The sequence below is a fragment of the Melozone crissalis genome, unplaced genomic scaffold, assembly GCF_028551555.1.
Source record: "Melozone crissalis strain CALT ecotype California unplaced genomic scaffold, PUWL_Pcris_2 ptg000005l_1, whole genome shotgun sequence".
NCBI lineage: Eukaryota > Metazoa > Chordata > Aves > Passeriformes > Passerellidae > Melozone > Melozone crissalis.
The window spans coordinates 42,315,216-42,336,343 of record NW_026535783.1 but is presented as its reverse complement, the minus strand read 5'-3'; the positions used below and the strand labels follow the sequence as shown (position 1 = coordinate 42,336,343).

At 39.3% G+C, this 21,128-nt stretch overlaps 1 protein-coding gene across 1 annotated transcript in view; it reads right to left on the bottom strand.

The window, feature by feature from the left end:
- FREM1 (FRAS1 related extracellular matrix 1) overlaps window positions 1-17,806 on the bottom strand; it is a 56,514-nt gene extending 38,708 nt beyond the window's left edge. Inside the window, exons 1-12 of the mRNA XM_054286988.1 lie at window positions 17,579-17,806; window positions 12,422-12,516; window positions 11,581-11,882; window positions 10,878-11,074; window positions 9,895-10,218; window positions 8,395-8,503; window positions 6,434-6,565; window positions 4,433-4,777; window positions 3,637-3,779; window positions 2,880-3,076; window positions 1,638-1,728; window positions 451-618 (exon numbers count right to left, since the gene is read on the bottom strand). Coding sequence (XP_054142963.1) covers window positions 451-618; window positions 1,638-1,728; window positions 2,880-3,076; window positions 3,637-3,779; window positions 4,433-4,777; window positions 6,434-6,565; window positions 8,395-8,503; window positions 9,895-10,218; window positions 10,878-11,074; window positions 11,581-11,882; window positions 12,422-12,516; window positions 17,579-17,806 — 2,331 coding nt within the window. The remainder of the gene's footprint in view (window positions 1-450; window positions 619-1,637; window positions 1,729-2,879; window positions 3,077-3,636; window positions 3,780-4,432; window positions 4,778-6,433; window positions 6,566-8,394; window positions 8,504-9,894; window positions 10,219-10,877; window positions 11,075-11,580; window positions 11,883-12,421; window positions 12,517-17,578) is intronic.
- Between the last annotated feature and the right edge of the window lie 3,322 nt (window positions 17,807-21,128).

Sequence of the window (21,128 nt, the reverse complement as noted above, 5' to 3'; positions counted from 1 at the left end):
TACAAAAAATATGCCAAAGGATATCTCTTTTCTGCTGTGTTAGAAAAAGCTAACAAAATTACCAACAGTGGTCTATAACATGTGCATCATAGTTCTCATCCCATTTCTGGAGGCTTCAGACCTCCTAAGGCAATAAGCAACACAAAATATAGGGATGCAGTTTTGCTAACCAAGATGCAAAGCATATATGTTTTTGTACAGATACATAGATGCCAAAGGTAGTCCTCTGCTTATCAAGGAACATGACTTTGCACACTCGCTAGACTTCACTAGAGAAGTACTCACCTAGTGCTTCTATCCCAATGCAAGCTGTGTGCAAGACTCTGAAACCCTGATACCATGGAAAATTATTTTTTTAACTCAGTAAAATCAGAACATTTTATTTTGTTTGTACCCAAAGCAATTTCCAAGTCCTTCCTTCTCACTTTCCTGCCCTACACACTACCCTACCTCTGGGGCTTGATTGTCCACAGGAAGAATTGTAATATTGAAGCAAATCCCATACAAAGTGCCTCCATGCTGATTGCTGACAGAAAAAACAAACTGGACTTGCAGAGGTTCGGGTCCAATGTCCTGCAGGGGTGGCATGTAAGCAACTTTCATATAGTTCACAGCATGCTACAAAAAGAGAAGAAGGGTACATGTAAGAGAAAATCATGGGGGGATATTCATAATCCATGACATTAGGGATCTTTATCCTCCCCTGTTTAGGTGCTCTCCAGCCATCAAAATAAACTTTAGAAATTTTGTATGCTTTAGCTACTAGCCATACCTTGATTAAATGCATCTTTAAATATAAATTAGGTGAGTACACGTTCAAGTACTCAAACTTCTAGCAAAGAAATTCTGATATGGTTTAGAAGTGATAGCAGATGTCATGGCCTAAACTTCTTTAGGGGTCCCTGTCAAAATGCTGGTCCAAGGACCTTTTCTAATTGTGACTTTAAAATAAACAATTCATAAAACCTAACACCTCCCATAGCAGCTGAATTTGCCCTCATTATTATGAATAGTAAGTGCATGCCCTCTCTTTCATGGCAAGGACAGGCCAGTGATAGGAACGTTAAAATCTTGCATCCAGATACCGATATGAGGCACCCTCTGTAGGGTCAGAGCTCTCATTATGGTTCTGCAATGATCATCATGCCACTTTAACCATACAGCAGGATATAAAACAGGTCACTTTAGTAATACTTATTTGTCAAACTACAAATGCATGAAAACTGAATTACAAAATCCTGAGAAAGTCTGTTCCAGCCTGTTTATCCAGCACTACTGGTATCTACTAGAGGAGACACTGAGATGAAGAAAGAAAGTGTTCAAGATCTCATTTCCACATTTTTCATAATTTTTCATTTCTCTTTCATCATGTGAAGCCAAATTCAGCCTACCCAAGCAACTGTAGCCCCTGCTGCTTTTAGGATATTTGTGTTTACATATTGAAAAACTGAAACATGATAGAAATTTGTTTTAAAATCTGGTACTGGAATAGCAGAGTTTTGAGCTTCTTAAGCAAAGATTGTGATAGTACTGCTCCTCAGTTTTCACCACTCGTTTTCCTGTCAAATAAAAGCTATACACTTGTAACTTTTTAAAATTGTTTAGAACTCATTACGGTATCAGGTAGCATAACAAACCTGAGTAAATGACCGCAGTGCAAGAGCAGTAGGATCCTTGACCAGTTTGGGAATGGTGTCCACCATAAACAGCTTCCCAGCATCTGAGTAGCTACACAAAAATATGTGCGTCACATCTTGTCTAGCAATACCAAAGAACAAGGAAAATAGCCATGTAGCTCAATCTTGCATTTCAAATTATCTTCAAACTTCCACCTGCATTGAAAGGAAAAATATTTTCCTTTCTTCCATCCTTGTTATCCATTTTAACATTACCACAGAAAACTGACCAAAAGAAATACTTTTCATGATGATCATGAAAAGTCATCCCATAAGCAAGAATTACTGTGAGTGTGTCTCTACACACCCCAGATACTATTTACACCACCTGCAAGTCTAGTCCATCACAGTATTATTATTATTACTCGCCCACCTGCATTTATCTTTAAGTGGAAAAATTAATTATTTCTAGTTTCATGCATGCTATAAACTCTGAAATTAACTGGTTTCCAGCAACCCAGCTTTCCAACAGCAGTAACCAGCAAACTGGATAACCATGTGGCTATTTGACTGATTAGGAAAACAGCCGTCTCTCCCAGCTACATAATGATCCTTTGCTGCTTGAGGTCAAAATTGAAAGTGTTAATCTTCAGCTTAAACCATGCAATTTCTGGATTTGAAACTTTTCGTTTAGCAAATTGTTGCTGATGTTCTAATGAGATTACACCACCAGTGATGTAAACTGCTACTGCACCCATTCATTCCATACCTCCCTTGCTCCCATACTGTGTTTTGCCTGTGTTCTGCTCCACGTCTTCCTAGTCCACATTCGGGAGTGTCTGATACATATTTTTGAAAAAGCTGCAGCACCTCCTGGTCTCAGTCTGGGGCAGGCACAGGTCAGCCCCATTCTAACTGTTAGAAGAGGTGCTGTGTCTTGTGCTTGAGGCTGTACAAAATCCCAAAAGTCAGTGTAAAATTCATGTCAAACAAAAGGAAAGTATTTCACAAGGTTTACTCCTTCTTGTTTCTTGTTCAACTATGAATTACCTATTTTTTATTACTCTGAGTATTACTCTCTTGCTTCAGGCTCTAGCTTACCCTTAATCATCAGCAGGAGAACTGCATCCAACTATTGTCACCTGCACTTTCAACAAACAGAGGAAGAACTTGAGGCACCAGTATGTTACTGTCACTGAGGCTGCTGCTCTTACATGGGTTATTCCCCAGTCCCATCTGAAAGGTTTGTCAGGTTGCACCTACCCATGGGTGCAAGAGAAGAATGGGGAAGTGGTTATGGTGTATGTGAGCTCCCGGTCTTGCTCCTCCACATCTATGAAGTGGAGATGTTTCTTAGTTAGGTGAGAAATCTCAGTCTCCTTAACAACCAGGTGGCGGGTCACTCCTGGAGCTTCTCTGGGCAGCTGGTCATCCACAGGGATAATGAGAACCATCATCACCTGCAATTGGGGAGACAGTAGAACCATCAGCCATTGCTCTCAGTAAGAGAGTGTCCCAAGCAGCTGTTAACGAACAAGCACGAAGAACTGGATCACTGGACTGTGAGATACAGGATGTGGCTGTCATGTCATATCATCAACACATGATTAATGGAGGTATTTAACAGTTAAAGGCAAAGCTTTCGAATCTTAGAGGTTTCCCTTTAAATTAAATGCAAAGTTAAATTTAGTATGTTGGACTTTTGCATTAAAAAATAGTCTATTCTCAGTTGACTTCAGGATGGTTGTTTAATTTGTTTGTACTATCCCCAAATACGATTTGTTTTCAACATTTTTTTATAGCATAGGAAGAAGTCTTTTTGATGAACTTTAATCAGCCAGGGAGAATTACCCCATTGAAAGCAAGAACAAGAAATAGCCCTAAAGAACACGAGTTTTGGTGATGACTGTCATCAGAAAAAATCTATACAAGTTTTATTTGAAAGCCTGTCAGAACATGTAAGATATTAGCCATTTGAAGAAAAAATTCAGGAGACTGCAAAGATGCTTCCTTTCCATACCTGTGGCTCTGAGAGATTTGGAGGGTCATGACTATCACATAGCACAAACTCAAGGGAATCTTCAAATACTTCTCCTCCCAAATGATGATAATAAATCATTCCATTAAATAGATCCCTCTGAAGAAAACTGTTGACAGAATACCCTGTTGAAATGAAAAATTCATCTTCTATTGAACACTCCATGATTTTAATGCTACATTAAAGTTATGCAGTTAGTTGCCCAAGTAACTGGAGAAGTATAATGCCCTCTTTTTCACCCTAACTGGAGCAAGTCCTTCAAAATGTTCTCGCATTGTCTTCCACATTCTCTGAAGATCATCATCAAGTTCTTTTCTGTGTCAGTTAAAGATCATTCAAAAATGAAGCAAAAGCCCTGTTCAAAAGTCAGAGCAGAATTTGCAGGACTAGCAGCCTCTACAGCCTAGCACAGGAATTTCTGGGTTATTACATGGAAGAAGAGTTTTCTCATCATTTAGCATAATTAGGATCATGTCTTAGCTCTGACTTTGTCACAGATCCTTGCATGTAAACTAACTCACACCAATACTTTTTCCGGAGTAAAGAACTGCAGGAAAATGGACTCAAAATGGAAAAATTACAGGATAAATTGTGTACATAGGAACAGTTATGCTAGTGCAGAGATCAACATTAATTAGTGTTGGGGTTTTACCCTACAATTAAATAAGTCCAAAATTGCCACTATTTTTCCTGAGCCAAAATAAGGTGTCTGACTGTAACATGTTCTGTATTTTTAAAAGGAGGGGACAAAGAAAAATTTGCGGATGTGCTTCATTACCTAGCAAGTTTGGTCCTGGTTTCTTCAAGACTTCTCCTGCTTGTGGTGGCTTGGTAATATTGAATAGTATGTAGTGATCACTGGAATCCATGTCCGAAGCATGGAGCATGGAGCGCTGAATCAGGATTGTCTGTCCCTCGTGAACTTCAATGACCACATTGCTGATCAGAAATGGAGGGCTGTCATCTTTAGGGAGGATATTTATTGGAAACTTGTGGCGAATACTGTGGGAGCCATCAAAAATTCTAAATACCACAAAGTCCTTAGTAGAATCACTGTCATCATGATGGTAGTGGACAACTCCAGCCTGAATGTCAGAGACAGTGAACATGAATCCTTTCCCTCCTGTTAAAACAGTGGAAGAAAAGGCATCAAAAATGTATGGTTCAGCCCAGAAAAGTATCTTTTCACTAATATGAAGATTATTGAGGGAGAGAGATGAACAGCATGTTGCTAACTAGAAAAATCAAATGCAATTTCACCTATCAAAAAAAAAAAAAGTTGTAGGAGTTGGAATAGCTAATAAGAATGCAAAATTTGTAACTGTGACAGCAGAGAAAATCCTCCAAACGTCACGAAAGGTATGTGGAGACATCAAGGATTTTTAACTGTGATTGTTTCCACTTTAATTTCTATTTTCTTATCAGAGCATTTTACAGGCATTTTAAGCATCAAAGAATATATCAAATATATATATTTATAATTAAGGATCAGGACTTCATTTCAAGTAAAATATAATGATGTAGGGATTTTGGTATATTGAGGTTGTGGTCTGTCATAAGACAGTTTTATACCTCTGCTTCACTAGAAATGTTATGCATACAGACAAATATTCAGGCAAGCTAAAGGATTCATGAACTGCAAGCTGGCACTAAAAGGTATGATCTCCCCAGGGCCACCAAGAAAACAAGCCAGGCTTTCCTCTAAGGTTTTGCCAACAAAAAGACAATTCCCAGAAGGTGTGGTGTTGTTTTCCTTGGCATGAGGAGAACCTAAAGAGAATAAGGCACAGTCACTGGAGATAAAATACCCACCTCTGGCTGTATGGTAGCCTGAGAAACCCTCAAGCTCAGTATGCACAGGCAGGATTGCCACAGGAGATGGGCCCTGGCTGGCGGCACAGCCTCCCTAGCACTGTCTCTGGGGAGACACAGCACTGCTAGCACTGCTGCAACCCACCCAGCACTGCTGCCAGCACGTGGTTCCTGCCTGCAGCTCTGCAGGAGGATGATCTTGCAGACACTGTCTTTTTACTGCCTTCTTAAAACTTCCTGATTTTTATAGATTCCCACACTGGACTACTTGTCCGGAGTTCCCTGGAGTTAAGTTTACTTCTGAATAGTGTCTGTATCTGCTATATTCAAAACATCATCCTTCCCTTCCTTTAAATAGCTTCTTTACGTCTTTAGGTTATGCATGTTACATGAACACATTCAACTATCAAAAAATCTCAGCATTGATAGTGGCAACATGTTCCGACCCTGCCAAGAGCAGAGTGATTTCCATTACATAACCTTTTCCCCAAGCACTGTGATGACTGATATGCTGGAGAGTAGAACTAGTGATATTGATAATGCAGAAGGCTAATGAGTTAGAAATCTAATTTAATTTCAACTTTTTGAAATAAACCTTAAAGCTGCCAGTAACAACTATATCCAAATGCTGTCTGTATTTGCCAACAAAACAAAATCACTTGGCATTCCTTAACATCTGCAAGCAAAAATGTAAGAACTGAAAATGTATTGACTGTGTTTCTCCAAAGTCATGTTTCTCAATGAAAGCATAGCTGATTTCTTTAAAATTTTGCCTTTGGAGTGTAAACATACATTAAGAAAATGAAGGTTTAAATACTGAATTTTTGGAACATTCCTGTTTTAATACCTATGCCTAATACCCATGCCTAGCATGGTTGTAGCAGGGGAAGGCGGTCAGCAGAGGGAGCAGAGCTGTTGTTTTATCACAGAGGAGATTTTTCCAGTCTCTGCAGTTGAAATTACCTACCTCTGACTGAGAGCTGCCCGTGCTGTAAGCCATCGACTGTGACCAAGCGAACATTTTGGATGTCATCGTTGTCTACAATTTGGAAGTGCTGCCATGTGATGGGTCGGGATTGCCCCTCTAGCAGGTTGAGTCCTACAAAGAGCAGAGAGTTACGTCACTGTGAGCATCTAACACTTCTAAAAGTGTTTCCAACCAGAGGAAAAAACTCAGAATATTTAATTCTATCTGCACATCTATCTGTGAAAGGCATTCCAGTGGAGGTTTAGATATTAGGAAAAATTTCTACACTGAAAGAGTAATTTAGCTTTGCAACAAGTTCCCCAGGGCAGTAGTGGAGTCACCATCACTGGAAATGTTCAGAAAACAGGCGGACAAGGCACTTCATGATATAGTTTAGTGGGCGTGGTGATATTCAGATGAAGATAATTTTGGGGGTTCTTTTCAATCTTGATACTTCCATAATGCTATGACTTTAAGGCCACCTAAAAGTCTGACAACAGCTTCTGACATACTTGAATTTTTTCATTGTCTTTAAGGAATCTTTTTCAGAGAAATAACCAATTCTGATGTTGCAAAATGCACCTAGTGCAGGTAGCTTCACGTGTAAGTTGCACATTGTGTCCTGGGGGAGGGAAACATCTGGAGCCCCAGGCAAAGAACCATCAATAGGCATGGGGTGTGTCTGGTCTAAAAGAGGGCATGGGGTCTGTCTGGTCACCCAGAGACTGCAACAAGAACAAATATCACCACTGGAACAAGTACACACAGACTGTGGGGGTATAAAAGATAGGTATTCCTGTGTTTGGGGTCCCTCCCTGCAGACACCCAGTTTGAGGTAATTTTGTGCTGCTGCACCACAATTAAATTACATAAAGGAAACAGACAGCAAGGATTCCAATATGGGAAACCCAGACTGAGCCAGCAGCAGAAACTTGTCTGTTTGTGTGTGTGTGGTGAGTGTGGGAAGTCAAGCAGGACATCCATCGGGTCACTGGAGCCACCTGCTGTGGATGGCTTCAGTCCCAGCAGTGCAATGCCTTCAGTCCTGGGTAGTGCAGTTGTGGCTCACAGGGAGGGGTATCTGAAAGGTAAGGCAGGAAATTTCCTTGACATCTGGTTTCTAATTATCTGATAATCTAATGAGGCACATTTCTGGACATTCGCACTGACAGGAGCATTGCGCTTGAAATCTCACAATGTCTGAAACTGGGCATTTAGATTTTTTAGTGAGTTAAAAACATATGTTGATCTTCCTGAGAGAGGACAGGTGCTCCTTCTTAATTAGATAGTCATTTCAGGTGAGGTTTCTCTGGAAAACATGAGGCGCCTTCTGCTCAGATCCTTTCCTTTTCTACCATAGGAAAACTGCACTTTCCCTGGTGTTAACTTCTAGACGTGTTTGATCTTATATTTTTTCCTTTTGATGATTAAATATCATGCACTCTAGATGAGAGACTCTGTTCCCTTTCCAGTGCAGGCATTATAAATCTGCTTGAATTAGACCTAACCCTGTAAGGTTTCCAGGCTTTAAATGCTGGTGGTATATCATGCCCTTTTTCCTATTTGTTAATTTTTGCACACTTCCACTTTAAATAACACCAACAAGCCTTGGTCTTTCCTATGTGCTACCCCATTCTTCCTATTCCATAGGAGTAGCCCTTAATATTCATACCTTTTTATGTACAGTCCATTCTTCAAGAAAATGCTATATGAATAAATCACAGTTCTCCTGTAACTCTATTTTTTCTTTATTTTTCATTCCAGTTAAGACATTAGATCTTTTTCAAGTTGTTGTAACATGTTCCCTCCAAAATGGATATAGGGGAAAATAGATTTCTGCTCCTTCACTTTAATGATCCTTAGACTCCAGGTGTAAATCTGATTTTTAGAGCTTTGTCAAATATTTGTGCCAAAATGTTATTGATTCTGAAGCAAAATTAACTTAGCGTGAGAGATCTCACCTGTATTCCACGAAACCCGTGGGGCATTTGTATCTGTTGTTCTGATGGAAAGATGCACAGTGATTGGTGAACTCCTTTCAAAGTAGAAGTCATGCACCTCAAACTCCACCTGTTGTGAAAACAGATAAACTGCTTATTGAAAACTGGAAACAAAAACGCATATACTCCAAAACACATATAGTGCATTCTCTTCTGAGAGACCTTACAGGCTATTATCTGATAATATGTTAATAAACAAAACTTGATTTAGCTTCTAAAAAGAGACACGGAAGTTCTGCACAAAACTGAACCTTCTTTGCTCTTCGCAGTGAATTCTGTGAAACTTAGTTTATAGTGTGTGTAATTTTCATTTTATTTGGGGTAGTTAAATCATCAATTAATATGGAGCTTTTTTAAACTAGTAGTAATAAAAAGTGAGGGAGACATTTCCTGCTTCTTTAAGATGCTTTTTTAAGGACTGAAATAGGTATGACAGAAAATATATGCACTAGTACAGAAAAAATAATTTAAAAATAAATCAAACTCTTGAGCTTTCAGATTCCAGAACTGTCAAATTCTTGAACCTGCAATCAGACAATGCTGAAAGCAGAACAGAGATGAGGCACTTAAGGAGCAGATGTTTTGGTAGGATGTCTGGTCCTCACTTTAAGGAAACAGGGAAATGGGGCTCCTGTGAGAGCCAAGAAAAAAAAGGTGAGACAAGTCTTGTCAGCATCAATTGCCAGTTACTGTTGCTGTTGCTCTGCTTTCCAGGCAACCATTTCCTCAGCTTATCTTGCTGATTTCTTGTTTGTTCAGTTTTATTGCTTTAGTACCAACCATTTTGCTTTGATTGGATAATTCCTTAAGTAACTTATCAGACAGTATTTCATAACTCGCTCAAGAACCTGCAGACAGAAACCTGACCTCATTCATCATTTCCATCATGCTCTCTGTGTTAGTGACATGCGTTTACTACTCCCAGCAGGAACTGTTGGGAGCCCTTTTTTGTTATCCCTAAATCCTCATTATCACTGCAGGTAGGCTGTAAGGCCAAAGAGCAATCCTGGCCTTTACCTGGTCTATCTTTCACGACTTTCAATATGTCACCTCTGCACAGGTCACAGAGATCAGTAACATCATGCAGGGATAAAAGCTGTGTGGAAAGGCACCACTGATCTTTCCAAAGCCTCTTGGGTAGAAGTAAAAGCCCTGTCATTTCACTATTCCTCTTACTAAAAAAAAAAATCCTGTTTAGGTATTTCTCAGTCAGAGGGGATAAAAGGTTTCAGTACAAAGAAATTCTTATGGAATGAACAATAAACATGTATTTTGTGTTAGTTAAGATGATGTGTCATAGGAGAAAGTGGTAAAAGATTTTGCCTCTGCTCCTGTATTGCATATAGTTTTCAAAACTTTTTTCTCCTGAAAAATGTTCATTACATGCGATTACATTTATTTCCATTTTACTTAATCTTAAGCAGGTGAAAACCAGTAAATGTTCACACATCCCCCTGTTACCTCATAATTCCTCCTCTCTGTGTGGCTGTTATTTGGAGGCTGATAAGCAATGAGCATGTCGCTGAGATCGTTCCACGTGAAGGAGCCAATAGGTTTGGTGTGGTCAGAGAGGTGAGTGATAAAGCCTCGTGGAGGTGGCTTGGTGATGTTGAATATAAGCAGGGACTTTGGAGTTTCATTGTCTTCAGCATCAATGGTTGTGGTTGTAATAGGGGTTAAAATAAATTGATCTACTTCCAGGATGAACTTTGCCATCGGGGCAGCTTTGGGTCTTTGGTTGGGAACAGCACCTCTAATCTGAACAGGCAGCCATGCATACTCCGTCTACAACAGAAAAAAATGAGACAACTGAAAAGGTAAAGTAAAGTGAAAAAATAAATCAAATTTCTTCTAGCTTCACATAGCAAATCAGGGTACATGTTAAAGCAATAATTATTTTGAAAAGAAAAAATTAAAATATTTTAATTAGAAAATGCCTAGAGTAAATATTGAGACATCAAGAATATGACTTTCAGGTTCACTAGTCTTATTTGTGTCCTTAATTTGAGGCTGAAATGACTTACTTAATTTGATGTGAGTTTAATGAATAACTTTATCTGACAGAAACATGCACAAGCTATTAATTATTATTAACTGAATATGTTCACAGAGCTCTTAACTTATAATTACTGTGTATGCTGAAGTCAGTGCAGATCACGTTGTACAGAAGTTGTGGAATTATGCCAGAATTAATTTTTCTCTCAGGATAAACTAGTTATGTCTGACAGTAATCAGTCAGAGGTGTTTCTCTCTAGCCATAGTGGTCTAATCATAGAGGCATGGAGATAATGCCTTTCATTAACTTAGCTGGCAAATTTCTAAGAACTGAAAAGATTTAAAGGCTCCCTATCTCTCTTCAAATGTGACAAGGAGCAAAAAATTATTAAAAAAGAAACAACAACAGAAACCACAGGATGACATTATAAACTTGCATAAAAACCTACCTTGTGCAGGGTTTTGCTTCTGCTGTCTGAGAGATCCAACCTCACAGGAATATAATCAGTGTCAGGTGAGGGGGGATCAAGGTGTCGATACTGAATTCCCATCCTCAGAAATTCTTCACAGCTCATCTTTTTGTTGGTAATGTCTCCTAGTCCCTGTGCACAGCTCCTGTTTCTGCACTGTTGGCCCAGGCTGTGCTCTGTAACCCAAAAAGCAACAGTGAAATTTACCAGAGCAGAAACCACCATGGGGAACCTGCCCATGTAGCTAAAGCAACCCTGAGAGAGACAGTGTGATGAGAAGTAGGGCTCCTTTCCCTAATTTCTCCTACAGGATTTTGTTTTCCTCTGATATCTTCCAACTCCATCCTACCTTGGTGTTTTGGTTAGGTGCTGCCTCCAGCAACGACCTGTTCTGTTTCTATTGAGTCTTGGCACATACAAAGCTGTCACATTGGTCCTACACACATCTATGGGCCAGAAACCTGGCCAGAATCCAGTCAAGGAATTATTGACCCAGATCTGTGATCTGCATGGTGCCTCACAAAAACTTCATGTGCCTTTCATGCCCACAATAGCTCAAGCTGCTCATTAAATTTCACACAACCCACTGTTACACAGCACGTCTGAAACAGCCCACTGCTCCAGACTTAATCTGCTGCACCTCTCTGGAGGTGCCAATGCAAACAAGAAAAGCACGTCATACTAGTGCCAGGGAAGAAGCTCCATGGCTGATCTCCACCAAACTGCCCTTGCTGCATTTTCCCGGCAATAAGCTGGCCATGAGCAGGCAGGTGAGTTTCCGAAGAGACTATGGAAATGGTGCAGTCCAGGTTTATCTTCCTGTCGTAATCAAAGGTGAGGATGTTCTTGTCAATCACCCTGGACAGACCATAGTATTCAGGGACCTCCAACGCATGGGACCGCATTTTTATGATGTTACAGTCTGGCTCAAGTAACTGCACATGAAGGGTGAATGTTTCTACAAATGTTTCTGTTTCTGTAAACCTGCAAAGGACAGAAGAAAATCAGTTATGCTTCATGCCATCTTCTGTTGCTTTGTGATCTGGGCATTGTCCTCATCTTTGAAACGGAATTAATTGAACTGATTTCTCTCTTTGTGCTCAAGCCTTGAATCACCATAGCATAGATCCTGCTGCCCAAATTCCCCTTCTTATAAGGGGGTGTGTGTGAAGATGTTACTGTCTGTGTGTATGTGAGAGTACCTGTCCCTATCAGCAGGACAACAGAGAGCATACATGCAGTATTCTGAAAGTGCTATTGCCCCTTTCCACAGCATAATGAAAAATCACTGGTTGTGTGTAATAAGCCAGCAATACATAATACACGTTAAATGAGCATATCTGCAATACATGGTGAGAAATGTTTCTGTAAACAGATGGTCACTTCCTGACTAATGATGCAGCTAGTGGATCTAAGTGGTTACATCATGTACAGCAGAACATGCTTTAACTGTAAAAAATGTTCTTCCTAAGGTCAGCTGGGCTCCTGGTGACAGTGAAGTGTGACCTGCTGCTGCTGCTTACCTGTACAGCCTAAGCATGACCATGTCTTCATCTAAAATTGGACATCCATTGTGGGTATATTTGACTTCATTAGGAAGGAAGTGGCAGTCAAAAACCTATGAAGGAGAAAGAATATTCTGGCACCACACTGCCGAAGAAGTTAACTTCACAGCCCCTGTTCCACTTCTCTCTGAGTTCCTGGAACCAGACTAACAGAATGTTTGATATGTAGTTTATTTCTGTGAATAGGTATTCGCCTGTACTGGGATCCCATAGTGAGAGCCAGAGCAACCACTTGGCCTGGGGCTGCCTGCACGCCACAATTAGAAGGGCAAAGGCTGTATGTGATTGTTTCAGGCCACCAAGTCCCTCCCCAGTACAATAAATAGTTTGACCTCACCTTCTTTACCACTACAGCCTGTGGAGTTAAGGCTGTAGATACATCCAGAAGCATATACAACTGCAGTGGAGCTGAAAAGCCAGCAGTTCCAGCACTAAAATTTGAGACTTATTGACTTTTAAAGTTGCTCATGACAATAGCTTGATTATAGAGTAAATCTTGCTTTATGTCCACCACAATTATACCAAAAAAGTACGACACAGCTAACTTAGAATTGTTCCTAGTTTTTGTGATACTGACTTTGTACCAGTAGCTCTTTTCTAGATCAGACATCATCTCTGTGCCATACAAACATCCATCCCCAAAATCAATGTAATCCACAGCACAAAAGCAAGCAGATACCTATGCTTTCCTACCAGCTAATTCAAAACGGACTAATTCTGACAACATACCTGATATAAGCAAAATTTGGGAGTCTGTCTGGCCACAGTTTAACCATCTAAGGCAGACACTTCTTTCAGGCAGATTGATTTATTTAATGGTTGGTTGGTTTGTGAAAGCAAGGCAATGAGGAAATATGCCTGACACAAATAGAAAAAAATTGCTTTGACACACCCGTTCTTTGGAAAAGGGATTTGGATTCTGAGGAATACAATTTCCATGTTCTCACATACAGCAATTGGCAAGACTGGCAATTTAAAATTCCCTTGCAGTATTGTTTCTTTAGTGAATCACCAGCTAAAAGCTCCTAGCATTGATAGACTGTGTTAGCCTTGTGATAAAAGGGAATCCCTACACAGTCCATGGAGGATGGGACATGCTCATGTTTCATATCTACAGAGAGAAAAGGCATATTCTAGCCAGCAAGAAACCAAAATCACTGCATTTCTTAAGTGAATCTTCACTGTGAATCTAAACATAGTTTTCATTGCATTATTTGGGGCAGTATTCACAAATGATTATATGGACTTCCACAGACTAAAGTGAAATTTGTTCAACACTTACTAACAGACATAATAAGGCCATAACTAATAGCAGTTAATATATGTATATGGCTGACTGACTAGCCACCTTTTTTTTTTCAAAAAAGAAGAGGCAATTTCTTAATGACAGTAATTTTTTAAAATATGACAAAAGAATTATGAAAATTATTCTTTGAGCCAATTCGTGCAAATGCCTTTCATGAATTGTGTTCATTCCCTAACCACTTTAGATGATGGTGAAATGGCTGAGAGACTTTAGTAAGGTTCTAAACTTTTGACGGAAAGTGTAACTCATAGAGAAAATCTTTGGATGCTCTGACTTTAAGTGTAAAATTTATGTAATAATTTAATTCTAAATTAGTTGTTAATATATGCTTAACTGAAGCACCTCATGACATCTACATTAAAGAATTTAAGAATTATTGAACTTTGTTTCTTTCTAACCATTACACAGAAATATAACTTACATCCTTCTTTAATGGAAGAATAGTTAGAGTTTCTCAGCTTTCATTATTAGTGAAAGGGTCTACTTCCACTGAAGTCATTCTCAGGTGCTCAAGCAATGTGATAATTTTTCTATATTCCAAGCAATTTTAAAATTTATTGCCTGCTTTTAACTTTCATCAAGAAGTGCATCGTACAAAGTCTTTCCTTTTTTTAGTTGTTTTTTGGGGTTTTTTTAAGTGATGAAATAGTTGATTTTCAGACAAATATATATGTGGATTAACCTCTGGAATAATCTGTGGTTTTATGGAAAGTACACTTGGTTTTATTTGTTGGGTCTGCTTAGAAAGGAAGGACAAGAACAATATGTGGAAAACAAAATTACTCTCATATGATGAAAATTTTGACTATGTTGTGGCTGTTCTGTTGTGCATTATTTTCAAATTCTGTAGAAATATGTGCTCTGCTTTATTTTTCAAACAAAACCAAAAAATATTCCTTTTTCTTACTTAATGTCCTTTCTTTCTTAATACAAACTAATATAAAGGAACATGATATTTAAGTAATAAAATGTATAGTCTTATGTGATAGTCTACAAAAATGGAAAATAAAATTAAGAAGTAGTTATGTGGTATGCTATCTTGAAGAAAGAAAAAAAATTATATACAAAACCCACTCATATGGTAGATTCAGAAGCTTAATATTATACACTGAAAGTAAGATTCTTCACTGACATAAATCAGTGTAGAGCCCTCAAAGTCAGTAGGATTTTGGTTTCATAAGGGTGTTGTGGGGGACACGGCCAAAGGGATTACAGAATTCCAGATAAAAGACACCCAAGCCCTTCCCTTGCCCCCTGATGGAATCACTCCATCACAGAAAGCCAAGGGGGGGGTCAGGCAGGACCTGCCCTTGGTGAAGCCATGCTGGCTGGCTTGAATCACCTCCTTGTCCTCCATGTGCCTTAGCACAGCTTCTAGTAGCATCTGTTCCATGATTTTCCTAACAGAGAACAGAGCAGAGGCGGACAGGTCAATAATTCCCAGGAAAGATCTACCTTTTTATAGGATGGTTACTGTAGCCATCCTCACCTGGCTGCCATGACTTTTCAAATATTATGGAATGTGGCTTCACAGCTACATCAACCAGTTCCCTCAGGACTCAGGGATGCATGTTACTGGGTCAAATCATATCAAAGAGTTAATGTCCTTATTTTTAAGACATCATTAGTTGCACATCTTAATTGGTAACAAGAGATTGGAAAATTTAGAACCTTTCTACAAACATTTGTTACCACTGACTGACAGTCAGTTTATATGTGTATTTAGACACAATCTGCTTTGCAAAAAAAGAAACATCTGGTTTATGTTTCCCGATATGTTTTCCTTTTGTATGAACAGGCAACTCTAACTGTCTATAAATTCACTGGGTAAGACAAAAGAAATCTAAATATTTTCCTAATTACTGTTGGGCTTTGGATTTTTCCACTTCAACTGCTTTTCAATTACAATTTATAATTAAATTGTCATACATTCCTAGAACATTACCCAATCTTATGGAAGCAAATCAAATCATACCAGAGACATTTTCTGGCTGCAGAATTTCCTGTAGAAAGACCATGAGTGGCACAAGGAGATCTGGTCTCTGGCACATTTTTTCAGGAACGGTGAAAGCTCAGGCACCACTAGCAGGCACAGTCCTTGTCCAGCCTGGTGCCCTGGGGCCACCAGCCCAACAGAGCTCTTCCCTCTACTTGTGTGCCTCCAGCTGCCACACTCAGCTGCCTGGGCAGATATGCAGGGCCATGAAAGAGCAGGTGCTTAACAGATGTGGGGCTGGGAGAGGGGAGGTTGTTTGGAAAATAAGGTGCAGTGAATGCACATCTCCTGGGACCTCTTGAAAAGCTATGTGCTTGGAAGATGTCAGGTTACACAGGACAAAGTGGCTATTTCAAAATGCCTGGGTCCTACTGCACATAGAAGCTGAGGCAGAAGTTAAAAGCAAAATTACTCCTCAGCCGGACAGATTGCCTACAGAAGAGGTTCACTATGTAAGTCCCTCTTTTCTTCCTCTCCTTTAGCTTGTATATTATGAAAAATTTCTTTACTGAAGAAATTAAAACAGGCATTAAAACAGGTTCCCCAAGGAAATGGTGGAATCACCATACTTGGAAACATTAAAAAATTATATATAAGTAGGTCTTAGGGACGTGGTTTGTAGTGCACCTGGCAGTGTTGGGTTAATGGTTGGACTCATTGCTCTTCAAGGTCTTTCCAGCCTCAATGATTCTATGTTTGTAGGAGCCAAGGACCAGCCTGCACTGGGGAAGTAGAGGTGGGGCACTAAGGTCAGTGTTCCTGGCTGGCAGAAAACAAGTCCTGGGTAGTTTCTGCAGATGCACTACACGACTTAAGGCAGTCTCTAGAGAAGATCACACATTGTCTTCCTGGTTTCCCTGGTATGCCTCTGCTCCTTAGGAAGGCTGATTCAGCTGAAGTACTTGTCAGTGGTTTCTTGCAAAAATATTATTATTGCAAAAATAATACTGAGGACCAAGCCAGAAGTTTTGAAAAATCTATTGAGATTGGTGCTTCTTCACCTATCTTCACAGAAGACACCAAAAACCCTGGAAAGGAGGTTGAAAACTAAATTCATATACAAGCACATGAAAATGTATGCTGTGGCACAAACCAGAATTTTTCAAACTCCAAAACCTGCTTAGTTATGACATTAAAACAATTTATTTTCTGTCTGTAACATTACATCTTCATGACAACTGTGTTCAACTCCTTCCTGCCATAACTCAGGTGGGCAATTTGTAAAGCAGATGAGTAGCAGGAAAGTCATATGTGAAATATATTTCATTATTTCTACAAGCTCGACATTTGAAAAGAAAACAGGGGAGTTTTAATGCATTTGCCATCTGCTAACAATTTGGCTGTTGCAGAGCAGAACAAACAATGCTGCACACAATGTGCTTATTGTATGTGATTATTTTTTCTTAATTGGTCCTTAAGTAGTGGCTCCGTGACTAAAATTCAAAATGCTGTAATGGGATGTGCATTATTCAAGGGGCACTGGCTACCCTCATGGGAGAAAAATAAGCAGCTGAGAGACTGGAGGATATCTCCTAACTGGAAGTTTTGAAATACCCATTCTTCACTTGTGAAAGGAGACTGACCAGACTCACTTCTGTGCACTCATGCTGCTGATCTCAGCTTTTGGATTTCGGGGTTGCAGTTCTCTGCCAGCTGTCCACTTAAGCAAAAGGCTGAATCCCACACACCATTCAGATTCATGCCTTTTAGTCGCTACCCAAAAGAGGAACAAAAATCAATCAAGCAGCCCCTTTTAGTTTCTCCCAGACCTGCACACACCAATACTCAAGGCAGAAAAACAGAGCCCAATTACCTGTGGAGTAAGTTTCCCAACCCTCTGTGTTATTGGCTCATTGATCACTTCTACTTTGCAGACATCTTTCTCTCTGGGGATGGAAAAGTTGAGGTCTTCTTCTGACAGGAAGACAGACTGTCCCTTCATCACTTTCACCCCAAGGTTCACACTAATAAAGGAGGAGCACACAACTCTTAACACGACAGGCAGCAGTAGAAGCAGCCAGCCTTTCTCAGAAGGCTTCATATTACAGGGGGGTGCCAGCCTTCTTCAGTGAAAAAATTTCTTAACAAAAGGAGTCTTCTTCCTCCACCAGCAGACTTTCACCATGTAATTAAGGCATTATTAGTCACAGATGAAAAATGTATGACACATTTTCTATTAATAGGCTCTCCTTGACTGAAATTTGGGCAGTTATTGGGCAGATATTTTCAAAATATCCTTAGGTTTTTATAAAATTGATTGGTCAAGCCTGACAAAATGATGAATGTGTTCTCAAGGTTTGTTAATCCTGAAAAAAAAAACAAGAGAAAGAAATTGCTATAAGGAATCAGGCAATTATAGGGATAAAACCAAAACAACTAACATACAAAATACTTCCACCATTTCTGACAAATGCAGTTTGTTTCAATACCGTTCAGTGCACACATGATCAGAAAATAGCAGACAACCCCTAAGTCTGAGAAAAAATCAACGGAGATAAAGAAGACAAGATAATATAGAAAATAAATTATACAAGTTTCTCATGCCCCTAATTGCAGTGAATCTTCATCTTTCATGTTTATAACCTCATAAGAATTTTTTTTTTCCTGGCATTAAACAAGCACTATTGAAATCCTTTTAAAAGCCTAATTTCTACAATCCTCCAAAGTAACTGAAGCTACAGCACAAAGAACAGGAAGTGATATTGATTTAATTAAATTTGAGAAGATCATAAGAATTCCAAGACAGAAAAGTGTCAACATTCCTTTTTGTAAAATTTTGATGCCCTGACTAATTGTTTGCCACAACCTTACAACCAAAAGGGGAGTTTCCGGGAAGTGAATTAAAAACCAAGTTCTTGTATGTCTTTATTTTCTTTGTTGTTGTTAATAGGTAAATGTTCATTCTACTGTTTCTGGCAGAATGAATTTCTGAGCAGGCTGTAACTGAATATAGGTATCCACCCAGATTTAAATTTCACTTAAAAATAACTGGCAGTTCAGAAGTTCTGTAAAATTATTCACTTCCAAAAGTTAAACAAGACAGATCCACTCACTTAATCACATGTTTAAGATTGAAGATAATGAGTCTCACATACATATAAAGTTAAATGTATGTTGACTATGTAGTCTGGAATGCAAATTTTTACTCTAGTTTTCTAGGTATTTATCTGAAAGTCTTTCCATTTTGGTTTAAAATGTTGAAACCATACCAGTCTGAAGTAAATCTGAGAGACAATGTAGAATTCTAGCCAGTGGAAGAGGAATGAAATCCATTGTAGAAAATTCAGATAAGAAAACAATTAGAAATTTTAGTTTCAGACTAGAACCTGGCAAAGTGCTAACAGACAGTTAATGACTGATACATAGACCTGGTGGTTTGCATCTCATGACAATGCCACTTATTGTCTGCTCCTTAAAACAGGCTGAGGCATAGAAATATGGTGCAAGATAGCTTTATTCACAGGCATTTTCTTACACGGTGCCTCATCAGAAATTATAAAATTAAAGCCTGGATAATTTTGACTTTCTCCACTGCAATGTGGATAGCTATCATAAAATTATGTCAAAGTTGAGAGATAGCTTCATCACCAGTTTGAAAATGACACTCATGCAGAGACATCTGCATCTTGGCTCTGCTTCATCTGTTTCTGGTGCTGCCCCATAAATCCCCAGAAACAGATACAGCTCTAAACCTTGGGTGCAGGCAGTGGCTTCTATGCTGCCCTTTCCTGCATCTAAAACAGAACAGAAAGTGTTCAAGAAGAATCAGGAGCATTTTGATCAATTTCATGGTGGATGTATGAGATATTCTCTCCTACAAATTTGGCCCCTTTGTCACTGTGTATTACAGTCTTGCTTTGACTACTTTAAGGTGCAGACAGAGCTCCTGTATCACTATATATTTGCCCCGCATGTTGCAGCCACTGGCCTCTACTTGGATGCTGTAGGACTGTCTCCTGAGGTGGCCAAGGGAAGACCTTGGAAAGTACAACCTCACTTTCTCAATTACTTACACAAAAAATCATAGCAAGATAAAATGGCAAGAGATTCTTTCAACACATAATGACAATAAAAATGAGAAGGCTTTGGGGTGAATGCCAAGGCATTAACATCCTCCCTATCTGTAAAGAAGGTCATTGCTTCAATGCAGTTATGTGTGTGCTACATGGTACTTATACTGATTGACAGTCTTCTGCTCTTCAGCAGATACACAGCTGCTGGTGATGCCACTGTCACATTTTGTGGCTGCTTTGAACTTCCTTACAATCTCCTTACTTCTCTGCCCTTAATATCACAGCTGAACCTGATTCTCCTCTGCTACTCATTGCCACGTCACCTGTGTCTCCAGAAGGGACATACAACTAGGGGACTGTTTAATTCCAAGTGCACCAAAATATTTCATATTACGTAGTGGCGTAATGAAATAATGGTATTCACAAACAACATGGAAGGAAAACTGAAATTAAGCTGTTTTCTCGTCAGCTTTCTAAGGGTCAGTCTATATGCCAAAACAACTGAAACAACTGAGCAACTCCAGGTGCACTGTGCGAGTACAAGCTCACAGAAAGCTACCAGCTTTGGTCCCAGAAGCAAAACAGTCAGTTCTGTGGTATATCATGTATAGCTGTTATTCCTCAGTGAGGATGGAAGGTTTAATTTTTGAGGAGGGGCCAACACAGCTGGATTTGTTCAGCCTGAAGAAGAGAAGCCTTATTGCTTATTTTTAGACTTCTGACAGAAGAGTGCCTGGAGCACAAGGAAGAGACATACAAACACACTAAAAGAGCAAGGTTTATTTAATAAACAACTAATCAAGGCCCAAGCTGCTTGATGTAACTTTGGAGCCAAATTTTCCAGGTCCTTTTCACCCTAAATCATACGCTGACTCTAAGCTGAAAAAGCAGAGCCATCTGACTGCTAAGATCTAAGATGGTTAATTACAAACATAACAAGAGAGTCTGATTGTGAGCAGAGCTACATTGATGTAAGTAAAAGATTAATACAAATTATTTAGATAGCTATCTACCAACACAAAAGAACTGAAAGTAAAATCTGACACAGCACCAGTGAGTCTCAGCTTTAATAACTAAAACTTGACAAAAATACCTGTAATCACAAGTGGCTTTGAGCCAAGTCTCAATGACACCTAAAGCCTTCATTGGGATTTGGATGAGACTTCAAGAGTTTCTCTGCATGTGACAAAATCTCTGGTTTCCTGGTATATTTCCCTCAGCACATGGATCAAAATTGCCCTAATCTTTCGCAAAGCTGGAAGGGGATAATGGAGAATGATTGCTGTAGGTTGGAAGTTGGATTGACTTGTTTTAATTAATACCAGAAAAAGTTTGCAAGAAACAGAAAGA